Below are 19,459 nucleotides of genomic sequence, written 5' to 3' on the forward strand. Positions count from 1 at the left end.
AGTGGAACCGCATTTAGGACAAAGTTTGGAGACAATTTGACATTGTGTGGTCGCGGTGTGCTCGTGGTCCGGGTGGTGAGGCCTCAGTCCTGATTTTGCACTAGGGAACATGTACTTTAGATTCTACACCCTATACATGCCACAGGACAGGGTCCATGTTATATGTTCATATTGTAGCATATGACGTACGTTTGGTGGGCAACCGAAAAAGGTTGTACTTTTGAAGAATCACAGATCTGGAATCGAAGGCTTACTTGACATTTTTTTTACATGGTCTTCTCAGAGATTACAGACCGGGGTCAGGCCTGTGGAGTCAGAGTCGTGGAGTTGGAGTCAGAGCCCATTTAGGTGGAGTCGGTGTCATGGAAATTGAGGAGTTGGAGTCAGAGGTTTAGCTTACTGACTCCACAGCCCGGTCAGGGCTGTGGATTCGGAGTCGTGGAGTTGGAGCCCATTTTGGTGGAGTCGGAGTCAGAGTTGGTGACATGGAAATTGAGAAGTCGGAGGTTTGGCTTACAGACTCCACAGCCCTGAGCGGGGTGCACAAAGAGTATAACTGTCCGTGCTCCTTATACAGACCATGGCCTTTTTCCTGCACCCTGAATGCTCGTTAGCCCCAGTGTCCAGACTAAGTATCTCAGTACCATGAACAAAAAATCTTCAGGGATCGTTACTGACTGAGAGGTCTCCAGAAGGCCGTGCCTTGCTCAGGCAGTAGAGCATGACTTTATGGACTCCGGGAGTTGATATGTACAAAAATATGTGGTCTGTAGGGGAATGGTCGCAGAATACTAATTGGGATCTGCACTAGACATGAGCGAATGTGCTGGGGTAAGGTGTTATCTGAGCATGCTCTGGTGCTAACCGAGCAACTTCGACGTGCTTGAAAAATATACTGAAGTCCTCGCGGCTGCATCTTTCGCACATGTTCGACTGCCTTAACACTTGTAGGGATCGTCTGACAAACAGGCAATCCCTGCATGTGTTGCTGCTGTCGAACAGCCGCGAGGACTTCAACATATTTTTCGAGCATGTTCGCTCATTACCAGTCTGCACGTTTACACTTCTGCCTTCTTATAGGCACCATATTGGGAACGAGTTTTGCCCATGACTACCTAATAAAGAGGACTTGTCACTTGCCATAAATATTTGTCTTTTTCCTGCTCCAAATGCCGCTGAATCCGATGATGTTTTTCTTTTGTTCCTGAGCTTCTCCATACCTGAAAAATGTATTTCCCGATAAATTAATTTATTATTTTTAGCCAAGTGGGCATGTACAATTTTTCTCTGTGGGCATCTTCTTGAGGACTACGCCCTCTTGGCTAATCAGATTTATATATGGGAAGTAGGGGCCATATCTCAGGAACGGAGAGGAGCAGGAATGAAAAACAACAAGGCCGGATTCAGGAGAACAGCGGCAGCTAAAAAAAAAAAATTCATGATAAGTGACAGGTCCTCTTTAAATAAATGAATGCTTAATATGAGAGATTACAGCTCCCATGTCTTAATTTGGTGGATGGCGGGTTATCGGCAGCCGTAGACGAGGGTTGCCCCTTTTTGCAGTGACCCCTTACAGCTTTACCATTGATACTTTCTTGATTGTGGTCTCAGCCTCATACAAGTGGTTCCTTACCTAGAGATATACACAAAATACTGAAAAAAAAATAACCACAACCGAGACGGGTTTGCACTTCTCATCTCAGCATGTTTTATTATAACATCACATAAAATAGGAGGTTACAGTTGAATCAGTTCCTAGATAACAGACTGCAGTGAAGCGCTCAGTGATTGTGTCTAGTAGACTATAAATAGTTAGCCCCTTTGTACATGCACCCGATATATTCAGAATTTCCTGATCAACCATTCTATCCTTTATATTTTGTCAGATAAAATTTTCTTTGTTTTCCTATTCCCCCAGTGGTGAGAGGTAGGTACTACGAGTCATCTGCCCCCTGCTTCTTCTTTTGAAATTTTCTGAACTGAGACTGTATTGCCACAGCTGCTCGCTCTGTTTCTGGGGCGTCCATGTCAATGTCAAAGTCCTCCTCCTGAACTTTCTTCTGGTCGTCTGTTAGGAGAAAAGAAAAACAAAGCTGTAATCTCTGCTCTTAAGTCACATCTGGAAAAGAATTTACTGTTCTGCCATTTCTCCTAAATACCCCCATTTTAGGCATTGCTGAATACCAGCCTGGCTGCAGGCAATGCATAACTTTACTATTAGTTACTCATATAACATTATATACAGGAGATGCCCAGGTTATACCAGCTGCACATATATAATTATATACAGGAGATGCCCAGGTTATACCAGCTATACATACAGTGGGGCAAAAAAGTATTTAGTCAGTCAGCAATAGTGCAAGTTCCACCACTTAAAAAGATGAGAGACGTCTGTAATTTACATCATAGGTAGACCTCAACTATGGGAGACAAACTGAGAAAAAAAAATCCAGAAAATCACATTGTCTGTTTTTTTAACATTTTTTTTGCATATTATGGTGGAAAATAAGTATTTGGTCAGAAACAAACAATCAAGATTTCTGGCTCTCACAGACCTGTAACTTCTTCTTTAAGAGTCTCCTCTTTCCTCCACTCATTACCTGTAGTAATGGCACCTGTTTAAACTTGTTATCAGTATAAAAAGACACCTGTGCACGCCCTCAAACAGTCTGACTCCAAACTCCACTATGGTGAAGACCAAAGAGCTGTCAAAGGACACCAGAAACAAAATTGTAGCCCTGCACCAGGCTGGGAAGACTGAATCTGCAATAGCCAACCAGCTTGGAGTGAAGAAATCAACAGTGGGAGCAATAATTAGAAAATGGAAGACATACAAGACCACTGATAATCTCCCTCGATCTGGGGCTCCACGCAAAATCCCACCCCATGGGGTCAGAATGATCACAAGAACGGTGAGCAAAAATCCCAGAACCACGCGGGGGGACCTAGTGAATGAACTGCAGAGAGCTGGGACCAATGTAACAAGGCCTACCATAAGTAACACACTACGCCACCATGGACTCAGATCCTGCAGTGCCAGACATGTCCCACTGCTTAAGCCAGTACATGTCCGGGCCCGTCTGAAGTTTGCTAGAGAGCATTTGGATGATCCAGAGGAGTTTTGGGAGAATGTCCTATGGTCTGATGAAACCAAACTGGAACTGTTTGGTAGAAACACAACTTGTCGTGTTTGGAGGAAAAAGATTACTGAGTTGCATCCATCAAACACCCTACCTACTGTAAAGCATGGTGGTGGAAACATCACGCTTTGGGGCTGTTTCTCTGCAAAGGGGCCAGGACGACTGATCCGGGTACATGAAAGAATGAATGGGGCCATGTATCGTGAGATTTTGAGTGCAAACCTCCTTCCATCAGCAAGGGCATTGAAGATGAAACGTGGCTGGGTCTTTCAACATGACAATGATCCAAAGCACACCGCCAGGGCAACGAAGGAGTGGCTTCATAAGAAGCATTTCAAGGTCCTGGAGTGGCCTAGCCAGTCTCCAGATCTCAACCCTATAGAAAACCTTTGGAGGGAGTTGAAAGTCCGTGTTGCCAAGCGAAAAGCCAAAAACATCACTGCTCTAGAGGAGATCTGCATGGAGGAATGGGCCAACATACCAACAACAGTGTGTGGCAACCTTGTGAAGACTTACAGAAAACGTTTGACCTCTGTCATTGCCAACAAAGGATATATTACAAAGTATTGAGATGAAATTTTGTTTCTGACCAAATACTTATTTTCCACCATAATATGCAAATAAAATGTTAAAAAAACAGACAATTTGATTTTCTGGATTTTTTTTTCTCAGTTTGTCTCCCATAGTTGAGGTCTACCTATGATGTAAATTACAGACGTCTCTCATCTTTTTAAGTGGTGGAACTTGCACTATTGCTGACTGACTAAATACTTTTTTGCCCCACTGTATATAATTATATACAGAAGATACCCATACTATACCAGCTTTACATATCTAATTATATACAGGAGATACCCAGGTTATACCAGCTGCACATATATAATTATATACAGGAGATGCCCAGGTTATACCAGCTATTCATATATAATTAAATACAAAAGATACCCATGTTATACTAGCTATACATATCTAATTATATACAGGAGATACCCAGGTTATACCAGCTGCACATATATAATTATGTACAGAAGATGCCCAGGTTATACCAGCTGTACATATAGAATTATAGAATTATATACATGAGATGCCGAGGTTATACCAGCTGTACATATATAATTATACTAGTTGGTGGCCCGATTCTAACGCATCGGGTATTCTAGAATATGTATGTCCACGTAGTATATTGCCCAGCCATGTAGTATATTGCACAGCCACGTAGTATATTGCACAGCCACGTAGTATATTGGCCAGTCATGTAGTATAGTGCCCAGCCACGTAGTATATTGCCCAGTCACGTAGTATATTGCCCAGCCACGTAGTATATTGGCCAGTCACGTAGTATATTGCCCAGCCACGTAGCATATTGCCCAGCCATGTAGTATATTGCCCAGCCACGTAGTATATTGCCCAGCCACGTAGTATATTGCCCAGTCACGTAGTATATTGCCCAGCCACGTAGTATATTGGCCAGTCACGTAGTATATTGCCCAGCCACGTAGTATATTGGCCAGTCACGTAGTATATTGCCCAGCCATGTAGTATATTGCCCAGCCACGTAGTATATTGCCCAGCCACGTAGTATATTGGCCAGTCACGTAGTATATTGCCCAGCCACGTAGTATATTGCCCAGCCACGTAGTATATTGCCCAGCCACGTAGTATATTTCCCAGCCTGTTGTGAATTCTGTTGTCAAGCTCCCTCCTGTGGTCATGAATGGTACTTCGGGTGGTTCTGTCCATGGGTTTCCTCTGGTGGTTGTGAGTGGGGCTGCGGCTTCTGAGTTTCCTTCCACAGGTGACGAGGTTAATTCGTTAGCTGGCTGCTCTATTTAACTCCACTTAGATCATTGCTCCATGCCACCTGTCAATGTTCCAGTATTGGTCTGTTCGCTCCTGGATCGTTCTTGTGACCTGTCTTCTCCAGCAGAAGCTAAGTTCCTGCTTGTTTTTCTCTTGTTTGCCATTTTTCTGTCCAGCTTGCTATTTTGATTTTTGTCTTGCTTGCTGGAAGCTTTGGGACGCAGAGGGAGCGCCTCCGCACCGTGAGTCGGGGCGGAGGGTCTTTTGCGCCCTCTGCGTGGTTTTTTTGTAGTTTTTTGTGCTGACCGCAAAGTCACCTTTCCTATCCTCTGTCTGTTCAGTAAGTCGGGCCTCTCTTTGCTAAATCTATTTCATCTCTGTGTTTGTGATTTTCATCTTAACTCATAGTCATTATATGTGGGGGGCTGCCTTTTCCTTTGGGGAATTTCTCTGAGGCAAGGTAGGCTTATTTTTTCTATCTTTAGGGCTAGCTAGTTCCTTAGGCTGTGACGAGTTGCATAGGGAGCGTTAGGAGCAATCCACGGCTATTTCTAGTGTGTGTGATAGGATTAGGGATTGCGGTCAGCAGAGTTCCCACGTCCCAGAGCTTGTCCTGTATTATTATTAACTACTAGATGGCAGCCCGATTCTAAAGAATCGGGAGTCTAGAATCCATATATACTTTATTTATTCAAATGTAAGAATAATACAATTAATAAATAATAGTAAGAAAGAACAAAAAATGGCTGCACTCACCAGCTCTTGACAATTCTTGTTATTTAAGGTACAGTTACACAGGATCCATGAACATGCTTATGAGGGGAGGGATGAAAGACATCAGACGATCACTGAGGAGTTGGAAGGTGTATCGTGGTCAGAGTTTATTAATATGGAGGTGCAAGCGGGTTTTTTGCGCCATTCACGGCGTGCACCAGCTGCATTTGGTAATGGTTTGTTTGTTGCCTTAGAAGAGTCAGGTGTGAAGCATGTCTTATAAGCAGACTTAACAGTGTGCAGGCGACGGCGTTTATCATTTGGAGTGTAAGTAGGACAGTGTTTGCGCTTACGTGCAGATTTACCAACGGTTAAAGGAGCTTCAAGCTGCACACATTCTATGAATGGAGACAAAGAAGCTGTATTGTGGGCAGAATCTATGACTGAGGACGTGGAAATATTATGTTTGCAACGTTGAGAGCGTGCAGCAGCAGCTTTATTACTTAATCGATTAGTTTTGTCCTCAAAAGACTCATTAGTAATGCGTTTATTGCAAGCAGCATTAACAGTGTCCAGGCGCTTATGTCTGTCCTCTGTAGTCTCGTTAGCACGCTGTTTGTGCTTACGTGCGGCATCGGCGGCTTTTCGCTCAGCGTCATTGGTATACTTATTATCAGACCTGATGTTACGTGCGCCATCAGCAGCTTTGGGCTCTGTGTCATTAGTATACTTAACAGTGTCCAGGCGCTTGCATCTCTCCTCTGTACTCTTGTTAGCACGCTGTTTGCGCTTACGTGCGGCATCGACGGCTTTTCGCTCTGCATCATTACCATACTTTATATCAGACCTGATCTTACGTGCGCCATCAGCAGCTTTGGACTCTGTGTCATTAGTATACTTAACAGTGTCCATGCGCTTGCATCTATCCTCTGTACTCTTGTTAGCACGCTGTTTGCGCTTACGTGCGGCATCGGCGTCTTTTTGCTCTGCATTATTAGTATACTTTCTATCAGACCTAATCTTACGTGCGCCATCAGCAGCTTTGGGCTCTGTGTCATTAGTATCCTTACTATTAGAGCTCATGTTGGCTAAGCTAAACAGCTTTAAGCGTGGTGGTGGCAAACAACAGGTTAATAAGAGGCAGTGTCAGGTAGTAGGAAAATAGCCAGTTAATAATAGGCAATAGTTCTTTGCAGGAATGCAGATATTAATAAATAGGCAGTTTATATTGCAGAGAAATTGCTGGGCAATAATGGACAATGTCCTTATGTGGCAAATAATAGAGCAATATACCCAATGTGGCAAAGAAGAGGTTAATAAACGGCAGTCTCTCAGTATAACAGTTAGTGAATAATAGGCAGTATATGGAGAAAACACCAAACAAAAGTTCAAAATTGGTGTGAAAATGTCACTGAACCACTTCACAACTAAATATATATAGTTTTGGTAAATGGTATTATCATTTTTTTGACGAAATTCGGCAGGAGCTTGAAGAGCAACGTCACTGGGCCCGCCTCCACGCAGTAGAAACTTGCTGTGAGGTAAAAATTCAAAAATCACACCAAAATGGCGGGCGGAGTGTGTCACAGTACGGCACGTTTCTGATTGGTCGCTCGCAGCAGGCGGCAACCAATCAGACACTGGACACTGTTGACGTCACTTATCTCCGGACATTAGCTCCGGACATTAGCTCCGGACATTAGCTCCGGACATTATCTCCGGACATTAGCTCCGGACATTAGCTCCGGACATTAGCTTCGGACATTAGCTCCGGACAAAGCCACGGAAGTTGGCACAAATTGCAGGAAGTAGTATTCTAGGCAATTATATATTAGATCAGGTCTTTCCGTGTGCTCTTTACCACCTGGTCCATTATTGTCCTAACCACCAGGTCATAACACCAGCCACGTAGTATATTGCCCAGCCACATAGTATATTGCCCAGCCACGTAGTATATTGCCCAGCCACGTAGTATATTGCCCAGCCACGTAGTATATTGCCCAGCCACGTAGTATATTGCACAGCGTACGTCGTATAAAGCACAGCCCATGTAGTATATAACACAGCCCACGTAGTATATAGCAATGTGGGCATCATATCCCTGTTTAAAAAAAAGAATTAAAATTAAAAATAGTTATATACTCACCTTCCGAAGCCCCCGGATCCAAGCAAACCGGTTCCCGACGCTCGTCGCGCGCTCCGGTGTCAAGAGTGCATTGCGGTCTCGCGAAATGATGACGTAGCGGTCATGGCTACGTCATCATCTCGCGAGATCGCAGCATGGACCGGTTACCGGAGCGTCGCGAGCGGAAAAGGCCTGTTGTGGATCCGAGGGGCCGATGGACGGTGAGTATATAACGTTTTTTTTTAATTTTTTATTATTTTTAACATTATATCTTTTTAATATGGATGCCGCATAGGCAGCATCAATAGTAACATAGTAACATAGTAACATAGTTAGTAAGGCCGAAAAAAGACATTTGTCCATCCAGTTCAGCCTATATTCCATCATAATAAATCCCCAGATCTACGTCCTTCTACAGAACCTAATTGTATGATACAATATTGTTCTGCTCCAGGAAGACATCCAGGCCTCTCTTGAACCCCTCGACTGAGTTCGCCATCACCACCTCCTCAGGCAAGCAATTCCAGATTCTCACTGCCCTAACAGTAAAGAATCCTCTTCTATGTTGGTGGAAAAACCTTCTCTCCTCCAGACGCAAAGAATGCCCCCTTGTGCCCGTCACCTTCCTTGGTATAAACAGATCCTCAGCGAGATATTTGTATTGTCCCCTTATATACTTATACATGGTTATTAGATCGCCCCTCAGTCGTCTTTTTTCTAGACTAAATAATCCTAATTTCGCTAATCTATCTGGGTATTGTAGTTCTCCCATCCCCTTTATTAATTTTGTTGCCCTCCTTTGTACTCTCTCTAGTTCCATTATATCCTTCCTGAGCACCGGTGCCCAAAACTGGACACAGTACTCCATGTGCGGTCTAACTAGGGATTTGTACAGAGGCAGTATAATGCTCTCATCATGTGTATCCAGACCTCTTTTAATACACCCCATGATCCTGTTTGCCTTGGCAGCTGCTGCCTGGCACTGGCTGCTCCAGGTAAGTTTATCATTAACTAGGATCCCCAAGTCCTTCTCCCTGTCAGATTTACCCAGTGGTTTCCCATTCAGTGTGTAATGGTGACATTGATTCCTTCTTCACATGTGTATAACCTAACATTTATCATTGTTAAACCTCATCTGCCACCTTTCAGCCCAAGTTTCCAACTTATCCAGATCCATCTGTAGCAGAATACTATCTTCTCTTGTATTAACTGCTTTACATAGTTTTGTATCATCTGCAAATATCGATATTTTACTGTGTAAACCTTCTACCAGATCATTAATGAATATGTTGAAGAGAACAGGTCCCAATACTGACCCCTGCGGTACCCCACTGGTCACAGCGACCCAGTTAGAGACTATACCATTTATAACCACCCTCTGCTTTCTATCACTAAGCCAGTTACTAACCCATTTACACACAATTTCCCCCAGACCAAGCATTCTCATTTTGTGTACCAACCTCTTGTGCGGCACGGTATCAAACGCTTTGGAAAAATCGAGATATACCACGTCCAATGACTCACCGTGGTCCAGCCTATAGCTTACCTCTTCATAAAAACTGATTAGATTGGTTTGACAGGAGCGATTTCTCATAAACCCATGCTGATATGGAGTTAAACAGTTATTCTCATTGAGATAATCCAGAATAACATCCCTCAGAAACCCTTCAAATATTTTACCAACAATAGAGGTTAGACTTACTGGCCTATAATTTCCAGGATCACTTTTAGAGCCCTTTTTGAATATTGGCACCACATTTGCTATGCGCCAATCCTGCGGAACAGACCCTGTCGCTATAGAGTCACTAAAAATAAGAAATAATGGTTTATCTATTACATTACTTAGTTCTCTTAGTACTCGTGGGTGTATGCCATCCGGACCCGGAGATTTATCTATTTAAATCTTATTTAGCCGGTTTCGCACCTCTTCTTGGGTTAGATTGGTGACCCTTAATATAGGGTTTTCATTGTTTCTTGGGATTTCACCTAGCATTTCATTTTCCACCGTGAATACCGTGGAGTAAAACGTTGGTCACACAGGGTTAATAGCAGCGTTAACCGAGTGCGTTACACCGCGACATAACGCGGTCCGTTAACGCTGCCATTAACCCTGTGCGAGCTCTGACTGGAGGGGAGTATGGAGGGGGCACTGACTGCGGGGAGGAAGGAGCGGCCATTTTTCCGCCGGACTGTGGCCGCCGCTGATTGGTCGTGGCTATTTTGCGACCAATGAATATCCGTGACAGACAGAAGGACAGACAGACAGAAAGTACATATATAATTATATACAGAAGATTCCCAGGTTATACCAGCTGCACATATATAATTATATACAGAAGATACCCAGGTTATACCAGCTGTACATATATTTTTATATACAGAAGATGCACAGGTTATACCAGCTATACCTACAGTGCCTTGAAACAGTATGCATACCCTGTGAACTTTTCCACATTTTTCATGTTACAGCCACAAACTTAAATATATTTTATTGTGGTTTTATGTGACATATTAACACAAAGTGGCAATTATTTGTGACGTATAAAGAAAATGATACACGTTTTTCTAAATATTTTAATAATATAAATCTGGAAACTGTGACATGCATTTGTATTCATCCCCCTGTAGTCTCATATCCTTAAATAAAATCCTGAGTGACACTCCAGAAGTCACATAATTAGTAAAATCGAGTCCACCTGTGTGTAATTTATTCTCAGTATATCTACAGCTGTTCTGTGAAGGCCTCAAAGGTTTGTCTGACAACATTAGGCTTCAAGCAGTGTCATGAAAACCAAGGAGCACACCAGACAGGTCAGGGATAAAGTTGTGAAGAAGAGTAAAGCAGGGTTAGGTTATAAACAAAATAGTACACGGTCTGAACAACTCGCGGAGCCACTGTTCAATCCATCATCCAAAAATGGAAGGAGTATGACACATCTACAAACCTACCAAGACATGGCCATCCATCTAAACGGACATTCCAAGCAAGGAGCGCACTAATTAGAGAAGCAACCAAGAAGCCCATGGTCACTCTGGAGGAGCTGCAGAGATCCACAGCTTAAGTGGGAGAATCTGCCCATAAGACAACTATTATTCAGATACTTTACATATCTGGCCTTTATGGAAGAGTGACAAGAAGAAAGCCAGCTTTCAAAGTAAGTCATAAGAAGTCCTGCTTACAGTTTGTAAAAATCCATGCCGTGGACACAGCGAGCATATGAAAGAAGGTGCTCTGGTCAGATGAGACCAAAGTAGAACTTTTTGGGCTAAATTCAAAACGCCATATGTGGCCAAAAAATAACACTAAATATCACCCTGATAACACCATCCCCACCGTCCAATATGGTGGTGGCAGCATCATGCTGTAGGGATGCTTTTCTTCAGCAGGTACAGAGTAGATGGTCATAGTTGATGGGCAGATGGATGGAGCTAAATACAGGGCAATACTGGAGTAAAACCTGTTGGAGGTTGTAAAGTACATGAGACTGTGGTGTAGATTTACGTTACAGCAGGAAAACGGCCCTAAACATCCTGCCAGAGCTACAATGGAGGGTTTAGATCAAAGCATATTCCTGTGTGTGAACGGCCCAGTCACAGTCCAGACCGAAATATCATTGAGAATCTGTGACGAAACTTGAAAATTGCTATTTACAGATGCTCTTCATTCAATCTCACTGAGCTAGACCTACTTGAAAAAAATGTGGAAAAGTTCACAGTATATGAATACTTTTTCAAGGCACTGTATATAGTTATACCCCTGGTCAAAATTACTGTTATTGTGAACAGTTAAACAAGTTGAAGATGAAATGACAATTAAACACCTAAAGTTACAGATGAAACATTTCCTTTATATTTTGCATAAGAAAAATTTACTTTTTTACATTTTAAAAATTACAAAAAGACAAGTGGGCCAATGCAAAATTTTGGGGCTCAGATTACTTTTATCAAGGTTTTAGACCATAATTAGCCTGTTAGGGTTATGGCTTGTTCACTACCATTGTTAGCAAAGGCCAGGTGATGCAAATTTCCCAGCTTTATAAATTCCAGCCTGATCTAACCTTGTGCTAAAAAACAGCAGCCATGGGTTCTTCTAAGCAGCTGTCTAGCACTCTGAAAATGAAAATGGTGGAGGACCACAAACCAGGAGAAGGCTATCAGAAGATAGCAAAGTGTTTTCAAGTTTTCCTTTCCTTACTTCGAAATATAGTTAAGAAATGGCAGTTAACAGGAACTGTGGAGCTCAAGATAAGGTCTGGAAGACCAAGCAAAATTTCAGTGAGAGCTGCTCGTTGGATTGCTAGAGAGGCAAATCAGAACCCTTGCTTGACTACAAAAGTCCTTCAGAAGGATTTAGCAGAATTGTTGTACATTGTTCTACTGTTCAGAGACACCTGCACAAATATGGCCTTCATGGCAAAGACATCAGATGAAAACCTCTTCTGCATTCTCAACATAAAATTCAGAGTTAGAAGTATGTAAAAGAACATCTAAACAAGAATGATGCATTTTGGAAACAAGTTCTATGCACTGATGAGGTTAAAATAGAACTCTGTGGCTACAATGATCAAAGGTTTGTGTGGAGAAAAAAGGGCACAGAATTTCAGGAAAAGAATATCTCACCATCCATTAAGCATGGGGGTGGATCAAACATGCTTTCGGGTTGTGCTGCAGCCAATGGCACGGGGAACACTTCACCGGTACGGGAAAGAATGGATTCAATGAAATGTCAACAAATTCTTGATTGCAAACATAACACCATCTGTAAAAAAGCTGAAGGTGAAAGAGGAAGAGGATGGCTTCTACAAAAGGATAATGATCCTAAACACAAGTCACAATCCACAATAGGCGACCTCGAAAGGCGCAAGCTGAAGGTTTTACAATGGCCCTCACAGTCCCTGATCTGAGCATTATTGAAAATCTGTGTCTAGACCTCAACATAGCAGAGGATGCAAGACGACCCAGAAATCTAAAAGAACTGGAAGAATTCTCCAAGGAAGAATGGATGAAAATCCCTCAAACAAGAAATGAAAGACTCTTGTTGGCCTACAAAAAACATTTACAAGCTGGGATACTTGCAAAAGGGGGTTGAGCTAGGTACTAACCATATAGGTTTTTAAATTTTTAAATCTAAAAGATGAATATATATATATATATATATATATATAATATAGTGAGGCTGTGGCCTCTGATACAGCTAGGGGGCGCTGTTTGTTCTCCCCAGAATGTGCATGCAGACGGATGAAGTCCATAGGTGTGCATGAGAGTCACGGATCTCCGGTCCGGGTTTTCCATGTGGCTGGAGGCCACAGGTTTGTGTGTGTTTAAAAGCCCTGCAGTAAGGGGTATGGGTGTGTCAGGTGTTTGGCCAGGTCAGGCCAGGTGTGCGAGGTGCATATCAGTATCAGTCTAGTGTGTGCTGGTCTGCAGAGTGCATGGAGGCCAGCAGAGCCAGCACCCAGGGCAGCTGAATAGCCTGGCACCCGCAGCGTACACAGAGATGCAAGTCGTTCATGGTACTGGTCTCGGATGTGGACAGTCCTGTGCCCGGAGGTGGATGTCCTGTACCCGAAGGAGTTGGATGTGGACAGTCCTGTGCCCGGAGGTGGATGTCCTGTACCCGAAAGAGGACTAGCATGTGCAACGATTGCAAACAGGTGGATATGGTGCCTGACTGCTATCCGGAGGATATCCTGAACTGTGTACGACTGCGTGAGTAAATAGTCTGTAAAGAGACTGTGATACAGCGATGCAGGACACCCACGAGAACTAGTCAGAGGAGGGCTGGCATGTGCAGTGTCTGCAACATATGAGACTGTGTGTATGGAGACGTATAGAGACTGTGAGATGGCGTGCGGTCGCCCAGGGAAACTAGACAGGGGAAGTCTGGCCTGTTTAGGGACCGCAAATCTAAAGCCATGTGATATGCATTACTTTGAACTGGTGTAAACTGATCACTGAAGTTATATGCATTTATGTGAAGTGGACTTTAATACTGTGAAGAAACATATTAAAAGAGACTTTTGTGTTTGAATTTGTGGGTCACTGCTTCTTCACTGCGTACGAAGCTACTGCAGCTTTACAATATATATACATATACTATATGGAGGCCCGATGCTATTGCATCGGGAGGGTGGTAATGTCACGGTGGGGGCAGGCATGCAGCGCTGTTGTTGCCTAATGGCATCCTGTGATAATCTAATTGTCATGATCCAGTTCTGAGATTATGTTCAGCTCTCTTGTCTCTGGACTGGTCATGTGAGAGTTAATCCTCTCTGCCTCACTCTGAAGCTGGCTGAGCTATTTAAGTCCTCTGCAGCCTGTGGGCCAGTGTCAGCTACAGTTCATGTTATATGGTTTGAGCACCTGACCTGGATCCCTGTACTAGTGTTCCTCTTTGCCTCTGACTGCCTGCACCCATTTATGACTTGGCCTGTACCCCGACTCCGTCTTACGTCTCACGTTTTGGTTACCACGTTCCCGGTAGGCTCTGATGTCTTGCTTGTCCCCGACTATTCTCTGCTCGCCCCTTCTGTACCGCGCTGCTATCTCTGTGTATGACCTTGGCTTGTCTCACATCTCTTTCATTACCTGTGACACCTGTGTTGTTGTTCCGTGTTGCTGCGCTGTGTGTACAACCTCCTTTCCTTAACCAGAACCCCCTGGTGGAGGTTGCTCTATACTGCACTGCAGCAGCACATTACACTAATGACTTTTGCATCAGGGGACTCATGTGCTTGACGCCTACGCCTATATGCATTGTTCTTGTCCCAGCGATGCTGTTGCTCTTCAAGAGTCTCATTTGCCCTTTGTTTTCTTCGACGTTGTGCCTTTGCTGCTTTCCTTTCATTGTCATTGGCGTACTTTTTAGGAGAAGCCATGTTGACGTTGATATTTGCTTTTTAAAGGGGTTTTCCCACAAACAAAAGTTCATTTTAAAAATTGTTTGTGTCTGACTGTGTACGGAGCATACCACATCTCCAGGGCAGGGGAGGATGCAAAAGACAATACTGACATTACAGCAGGAGATCGCAGAGGATACATTTTGTGAGGTAAAATATTTTTTAAAAACAGTCAGTGAAATATTTTACCTCACAAAATGAATCCACTGTGATCCCCTGCTGTAATGTCAGTATTGTCTTCTGCTTTCTCCCCTGGCCAGGAGATGTGGTATGCTCCGTACACGGTCAGACACAGTGAATTTTTTAAATGAACTTTCGTTCGTGGGAAAACCTCTTTAATGTGACCGGCTTCCTCTGCCTGTAGACATGTCCGCATCTGCCGCCGGGTTTAGCCGAATGATTCACTGCACCTGTGTGTAATTTGTGCAGACGCAGTAAATCAGACCACCGCCATCTTTGTGAAGACAGATAGTGGCGGTCACATTAAAACTGCGCATGCGCTCCTCCTGTACAAAGATGGCGGCAGTCAGTGAATCATTCGACTGATCCCGGCGTTGGCGTATTTGCGACGGTGTTCCGCTGGTGGTACCGCGCAATAGGTTGGTACCAGCAGCAGTTTACATATTGAGACACCCATCACTTGGGTGTCCCAGTATGGCGGTTGGTGAACTTCCTCTGCTTGGAATCCTGGGATACGGTAACATCTGGACAGAACAGGAAATGAAAACATTACAAGGCAATTATATAAATAAATATTATATGCCTAAAATACAAAGGAAATGTGTCATTGGTGACTGTAGGCCTTTTAGAGAACATTTCATCTTGAGCTTGCTTAACTGTTCACAATAACAATAATTTTGACCAGGGGTGCCCTAAATTTTACAGACCACCGTAGAGGAGATGCCCAGGTTATACCAGCTGTACAAAGCTGATATCTATGCCCTTGCCCTTACAGTAGGTCACATCTGGAAAAGAATTTACTGTTTTGACATTTCTCCTAAATGCCCCCACTCACCCAATACCCAGGTTATACCAGCTATACGTATATAATACTAGCATGGCTATATACAATGTACAAGAAGATACATAATCTATATGAACTGTACATATATTATATAGATGATAGTTATATACAGAAAATGCCCAGGTTATATCAGCATGGTCTGAGTCTTTACAGCAGAGCATTTTACATATTCACTGGATAAAGAACGACTTTCGCAGAGCTTGAATGTCACATTATAGCGCAGAGAAGCTGCTCAACACATGAAAGCGCATCTGCAGCAAAATGTCAGCGGAGTGGAAGTGACAGGACGGGACGCTCGGAGATAAAGATCCGATCAGAAAGCAACAGTTCCCAGGCAGAAAATTACAAGTAAAAGCTGAACGATTATCGTTATTCTGCAGGCAGCGATGTACGAAGATGTTACCAAGATAATACCAACACGTGGCACATTATCAGAACGACAACAGCTGGTTCTGGGAATTATATATCATGCCCTGAGGGCAAAACAACAGTCTCAAGAGGGGTAGTGACAAGTCCTAAGTGCAGAGTGCCAGGTCCTGGGAGCAGAGAGTCCTAAGAGGTGAAACACAAGTTCTGGGTGCAAAGCTACTAGTACTTGGGAGAAGAAAGAGAATTCCTAGAGGCACAGTGGCAAATCCGAAAGACTGAATGACAGGCCCTCGGGAAGACTAACAAGCCTTAGGAGTGGGAAGTAATAAGGATGGAAAGACTAATCCTAAAGATGGAGTGACAAGCCTTAGGGGCACAGTGTAAGGTCCTTGATGAAGAACGACAAGTCCTATCTCCAGATTGGTAAGTCCCAATGACTGGATGACAGGTGGAAAGACAAGTTTTTTGACGGGGTTGACAGTTCCTTAAAACAAAACTATAATCCTACGACTTGTCATTCCTCCCCAAGGACTTGAGGTGCTCTTCAACGTAGACTATCAACTTCTATGTCCTAGATGAAGACTGAAAAGTCCTAGATTCGTTGACTGACCAAAAGTAATGGTCTGAGAGCAATTTTGGCTTCTGACCATTAAAGGTCATTGGCTGGATAGAAATCACTATGGCCGTGATGTACTTGACACATCATCTAATTTTGTATGTGGGCCACGTGTTCTCATAGGACCTTGAGTACTGCCTTATTGGCCCCACAATATGTCCACCCCTGCCTTTACAGTGGCATGTAAAACTTTGGGCACCCCTGGTCGAAATTACTCTCAATGTGAACAGTTAATCAAGTTCAAGATGAAATGATCTATAAAAGGCCTAAAGTTAAAGGTACCACATTTATTTTGTATTTTAGGCAAAATAAAATATATTTTGTCATTTTTTCAATTTAAAAAATTTTTAAAAAAGGAAAATGGGCTGATGCTAAGGTTTGGGCACCCTTAAAGAAAGATTTATACAGATTCTGGAGTTTTGATACATTGTTCTACTATCCAGAGACAACATGCACAAATATGGCCTTTAGAAGAAAAGTCTTCAGAAGAAAACCTCTCCTGCATTCTCACCATAAAATTCAGCATCAGAAGTATGCAAAAGAACATCAAAACAAGCCTGATGTATTTTAGAAACAAGTCCTGTGGACCGATGAGGTTAAAATAGAAATCTTTGGCCACAATGATCGAAGGTAGGTGTGGAGAAAAAAGTAAATAGAATTTCAGGAAAAGAACATTAAGCATGGTGGTGGAATAATCATGCTTTGGGGTTGTGTTGCAGCTAAAATATAAAGGGAATGTGATATCTTTAACTTTAGACTTTATAGAGATCATTTCATCTTCAACTTGCGCAACAGTTCACAATAACAGTACCGTAATTTGGTCCAGGGGTGCCCCAAATTTTACATGCCACTGTAGCTATACAACTGATCACATATAAGACTTTCGATCCTTTTTCCTATAAAGGGACAGTAGGACTAGAACTCTCCCACCATCATGCCCATACCACCATCTCGATCTTCTTCTTGGTGTTCTTCCTAATTATTCTATGGAGCTTTTTTTTTTTTTTTTTTTTACTTCGAGATCCAGTGACATCTGAAGAATTTAATCACACAGTTATTAGTTGCAACTTTGCTTCCAGCAAATTATTCCGTTTATTTTTTTTTCCAACTCTGAGATAAAATGAACAATGACAGCACCAGAAAATACGAGGCTTCGATCTTTCTTCCCTCCAGGATGATGGAGCAGAGGAGGAGGAGGAGGAGGATGGCAGAAGCTTTGTTAAATTCCTTGAGAATCTCACCTGCTCCTCAGTTCAGTTTATAAAAAGGACATAGATTTATGCTTCTGATGGAGAAAGATTGCACAAGTTCCGGGGGCAGAACACCGAGAAGCCGCGAAGGCTAAAATAGGCCATTATCACAATACTGGGTACGATTATGCTGATCCATCCGCTTAGCAATAAGTATTTAATGTCAAAAATGATATTACAAAATCTCCATTAAAAAAGGATTAACATTTCAAAAATTCAGCAAAAATAAAAATATATAGTCTTAATAGATAATATTATTAGATAAATACTGTATAAAAATGCTAAATATATAATAACAAGGAAAATGAAACAGCATCATAATGGAAACAGTAAAGAAAAATCTGTTATTTTTACATTTTATATAAAAATGTACAGGATAGCTATTTTTTTCAGACAGCGCCACTCTTCCATCTAGGTTGTGCATGGTATTGCAGCTTAGCACCATTCACCACACAACCCATGGACAAAAATGGTGGTATTTTGGGGAAAAACAATCCAGGATGAGAGGAGGAGTTGAGCCTGAACTGTGCGTGTCATCTGAAGCTGCAAGAGAGAGAGAACTGTGTGCTATTTTGCTACAAGAAAGGTCCTACAGCTTGGGACGAAAGTTTACTTGTGAACTTTGCAAGACTTTTCCGGGTTACAGCAGAGGTGGCTGTCCTGTGCTAGTTTGTGAAGCCATGAAGACACTGAGAAAGGGACTTACAGTTTCCAGGAGCATCCATAGGATTCAGAAGCAAGGAGAAGACCACGCTTCGCAGAGCTGACAGGAATCCGTGCGCACCACCGTATTGGACTTCTGGGGGCCCCCTGGGACTGGACCTGTGTCCCCAACATCACCGTGAGATTGTTCCTGTATGGTGCACCAGTGAGGGCCTAGTGCAGGCTTCAGTAGTTAGAGCACGGTAGCCGTGTGGCCTGCGTAGTAAAGGCCAGGGAGGTTATATGCAGAGTAGCATCGATATTTGTCTTATTGTTTAACGTTGCTTGTGAGACAGAATCTGAGTTTGTAATTGTTGAAGCACTGTGCTATTTTACAGACAAGATAACTTATGTACATTATCTTTTGTTATTGTAAACCCCTGTTTGCATCTTCCTTGTTCCTTCCATTCCCTGTCTCCCAATAAATCTACCCTTTGTTGTTTGCACCTCATCTTGTGTACAGTAGTCTTCCTGCACCGTGGTGGTCCCCCGGCCATCGCTTCACACATAGTGCAGGTAAGTACACATAGAAATTAAAGAGGGACTCGTCCCACAACAGACATTGATGGAAAAACAGAAAGGTTATACAATATAGCTAAAAAGTGATAGGAGAAATAAATAAAAAGTGACAAACTAGTTAAAGGGAGTCTGTCACCCAATTTTTCGCCTATAAGCTAAGGCCACCGCCACGAGGGGCTTATCTACTGCATTCTGTAATGCTGTAGATAAGCCCCCGATGTAACCTGAAAGATAAGAAAAACAAGTTAGATTATACTCCCCCAGGGGCGGTCCTGGTTTGGTTCGGGTCCGATGGGCGTCG

General features: G+C 42.9%; 1 protein-coding gene and 1 long non-coding RNA gene across 3 annotated transcripts in view; one reads left to right on the plus strand and one right to left on the minus strand.

The window, feature by feature from the left end:
• Positions 1–1,684: 1,684 nt before the first annotated feature.
• The window catches only part of PCP4 (Purkinje cell protein 4), a 102,410-nt gene continuing 84,635 nt past the window's right edge, over positions 1,685–19,459 (minus strand). For both annotated transcript variants that reach the window (XM_069760718.1, XM_069760717.1), the window contains exon 3: positions 1,685–2,068. In XM_069760718.1, coding sequence (XP_069616819.1) covers positions 1,935–2,068 — 134 coding nt within the window. In that variant the 3' untranslated portion in view covers positions 1,685–1,934. The remainder of the gene's footprint in view (positions 2,069–19,459) is intronic.
• The window catches only part of LOC138672589 (uncharacterized), a 31,096-nt gene continuing 27,846 nt past the window's right edge, over positions 16,210–19,459 (plus strand). Inside the window, exon 1 of the long non-coding RNA XR_011319749.1 lies at positions 16,210–16,494. This is a non-coding gene — a long non-coding RNA (uncharacterized lncRNA). The remainder of the gene's footprint in view (positions 16,495–19,459) is intronic.

Source organism: Ranitomeya imitator, chromosome 3, assembly GCF_032444005.1.
Source record: "Ranitomeya imitator isolate aRanImi1 chromosome 3, aRanImi1.pri, whole genome shotgun sequence".
NCBI lineage: Eukaryota > Metazoa > Chordata > Amphibia > Anura > Dendrobatidae > Ranitomeya > Ranitomeya imitator.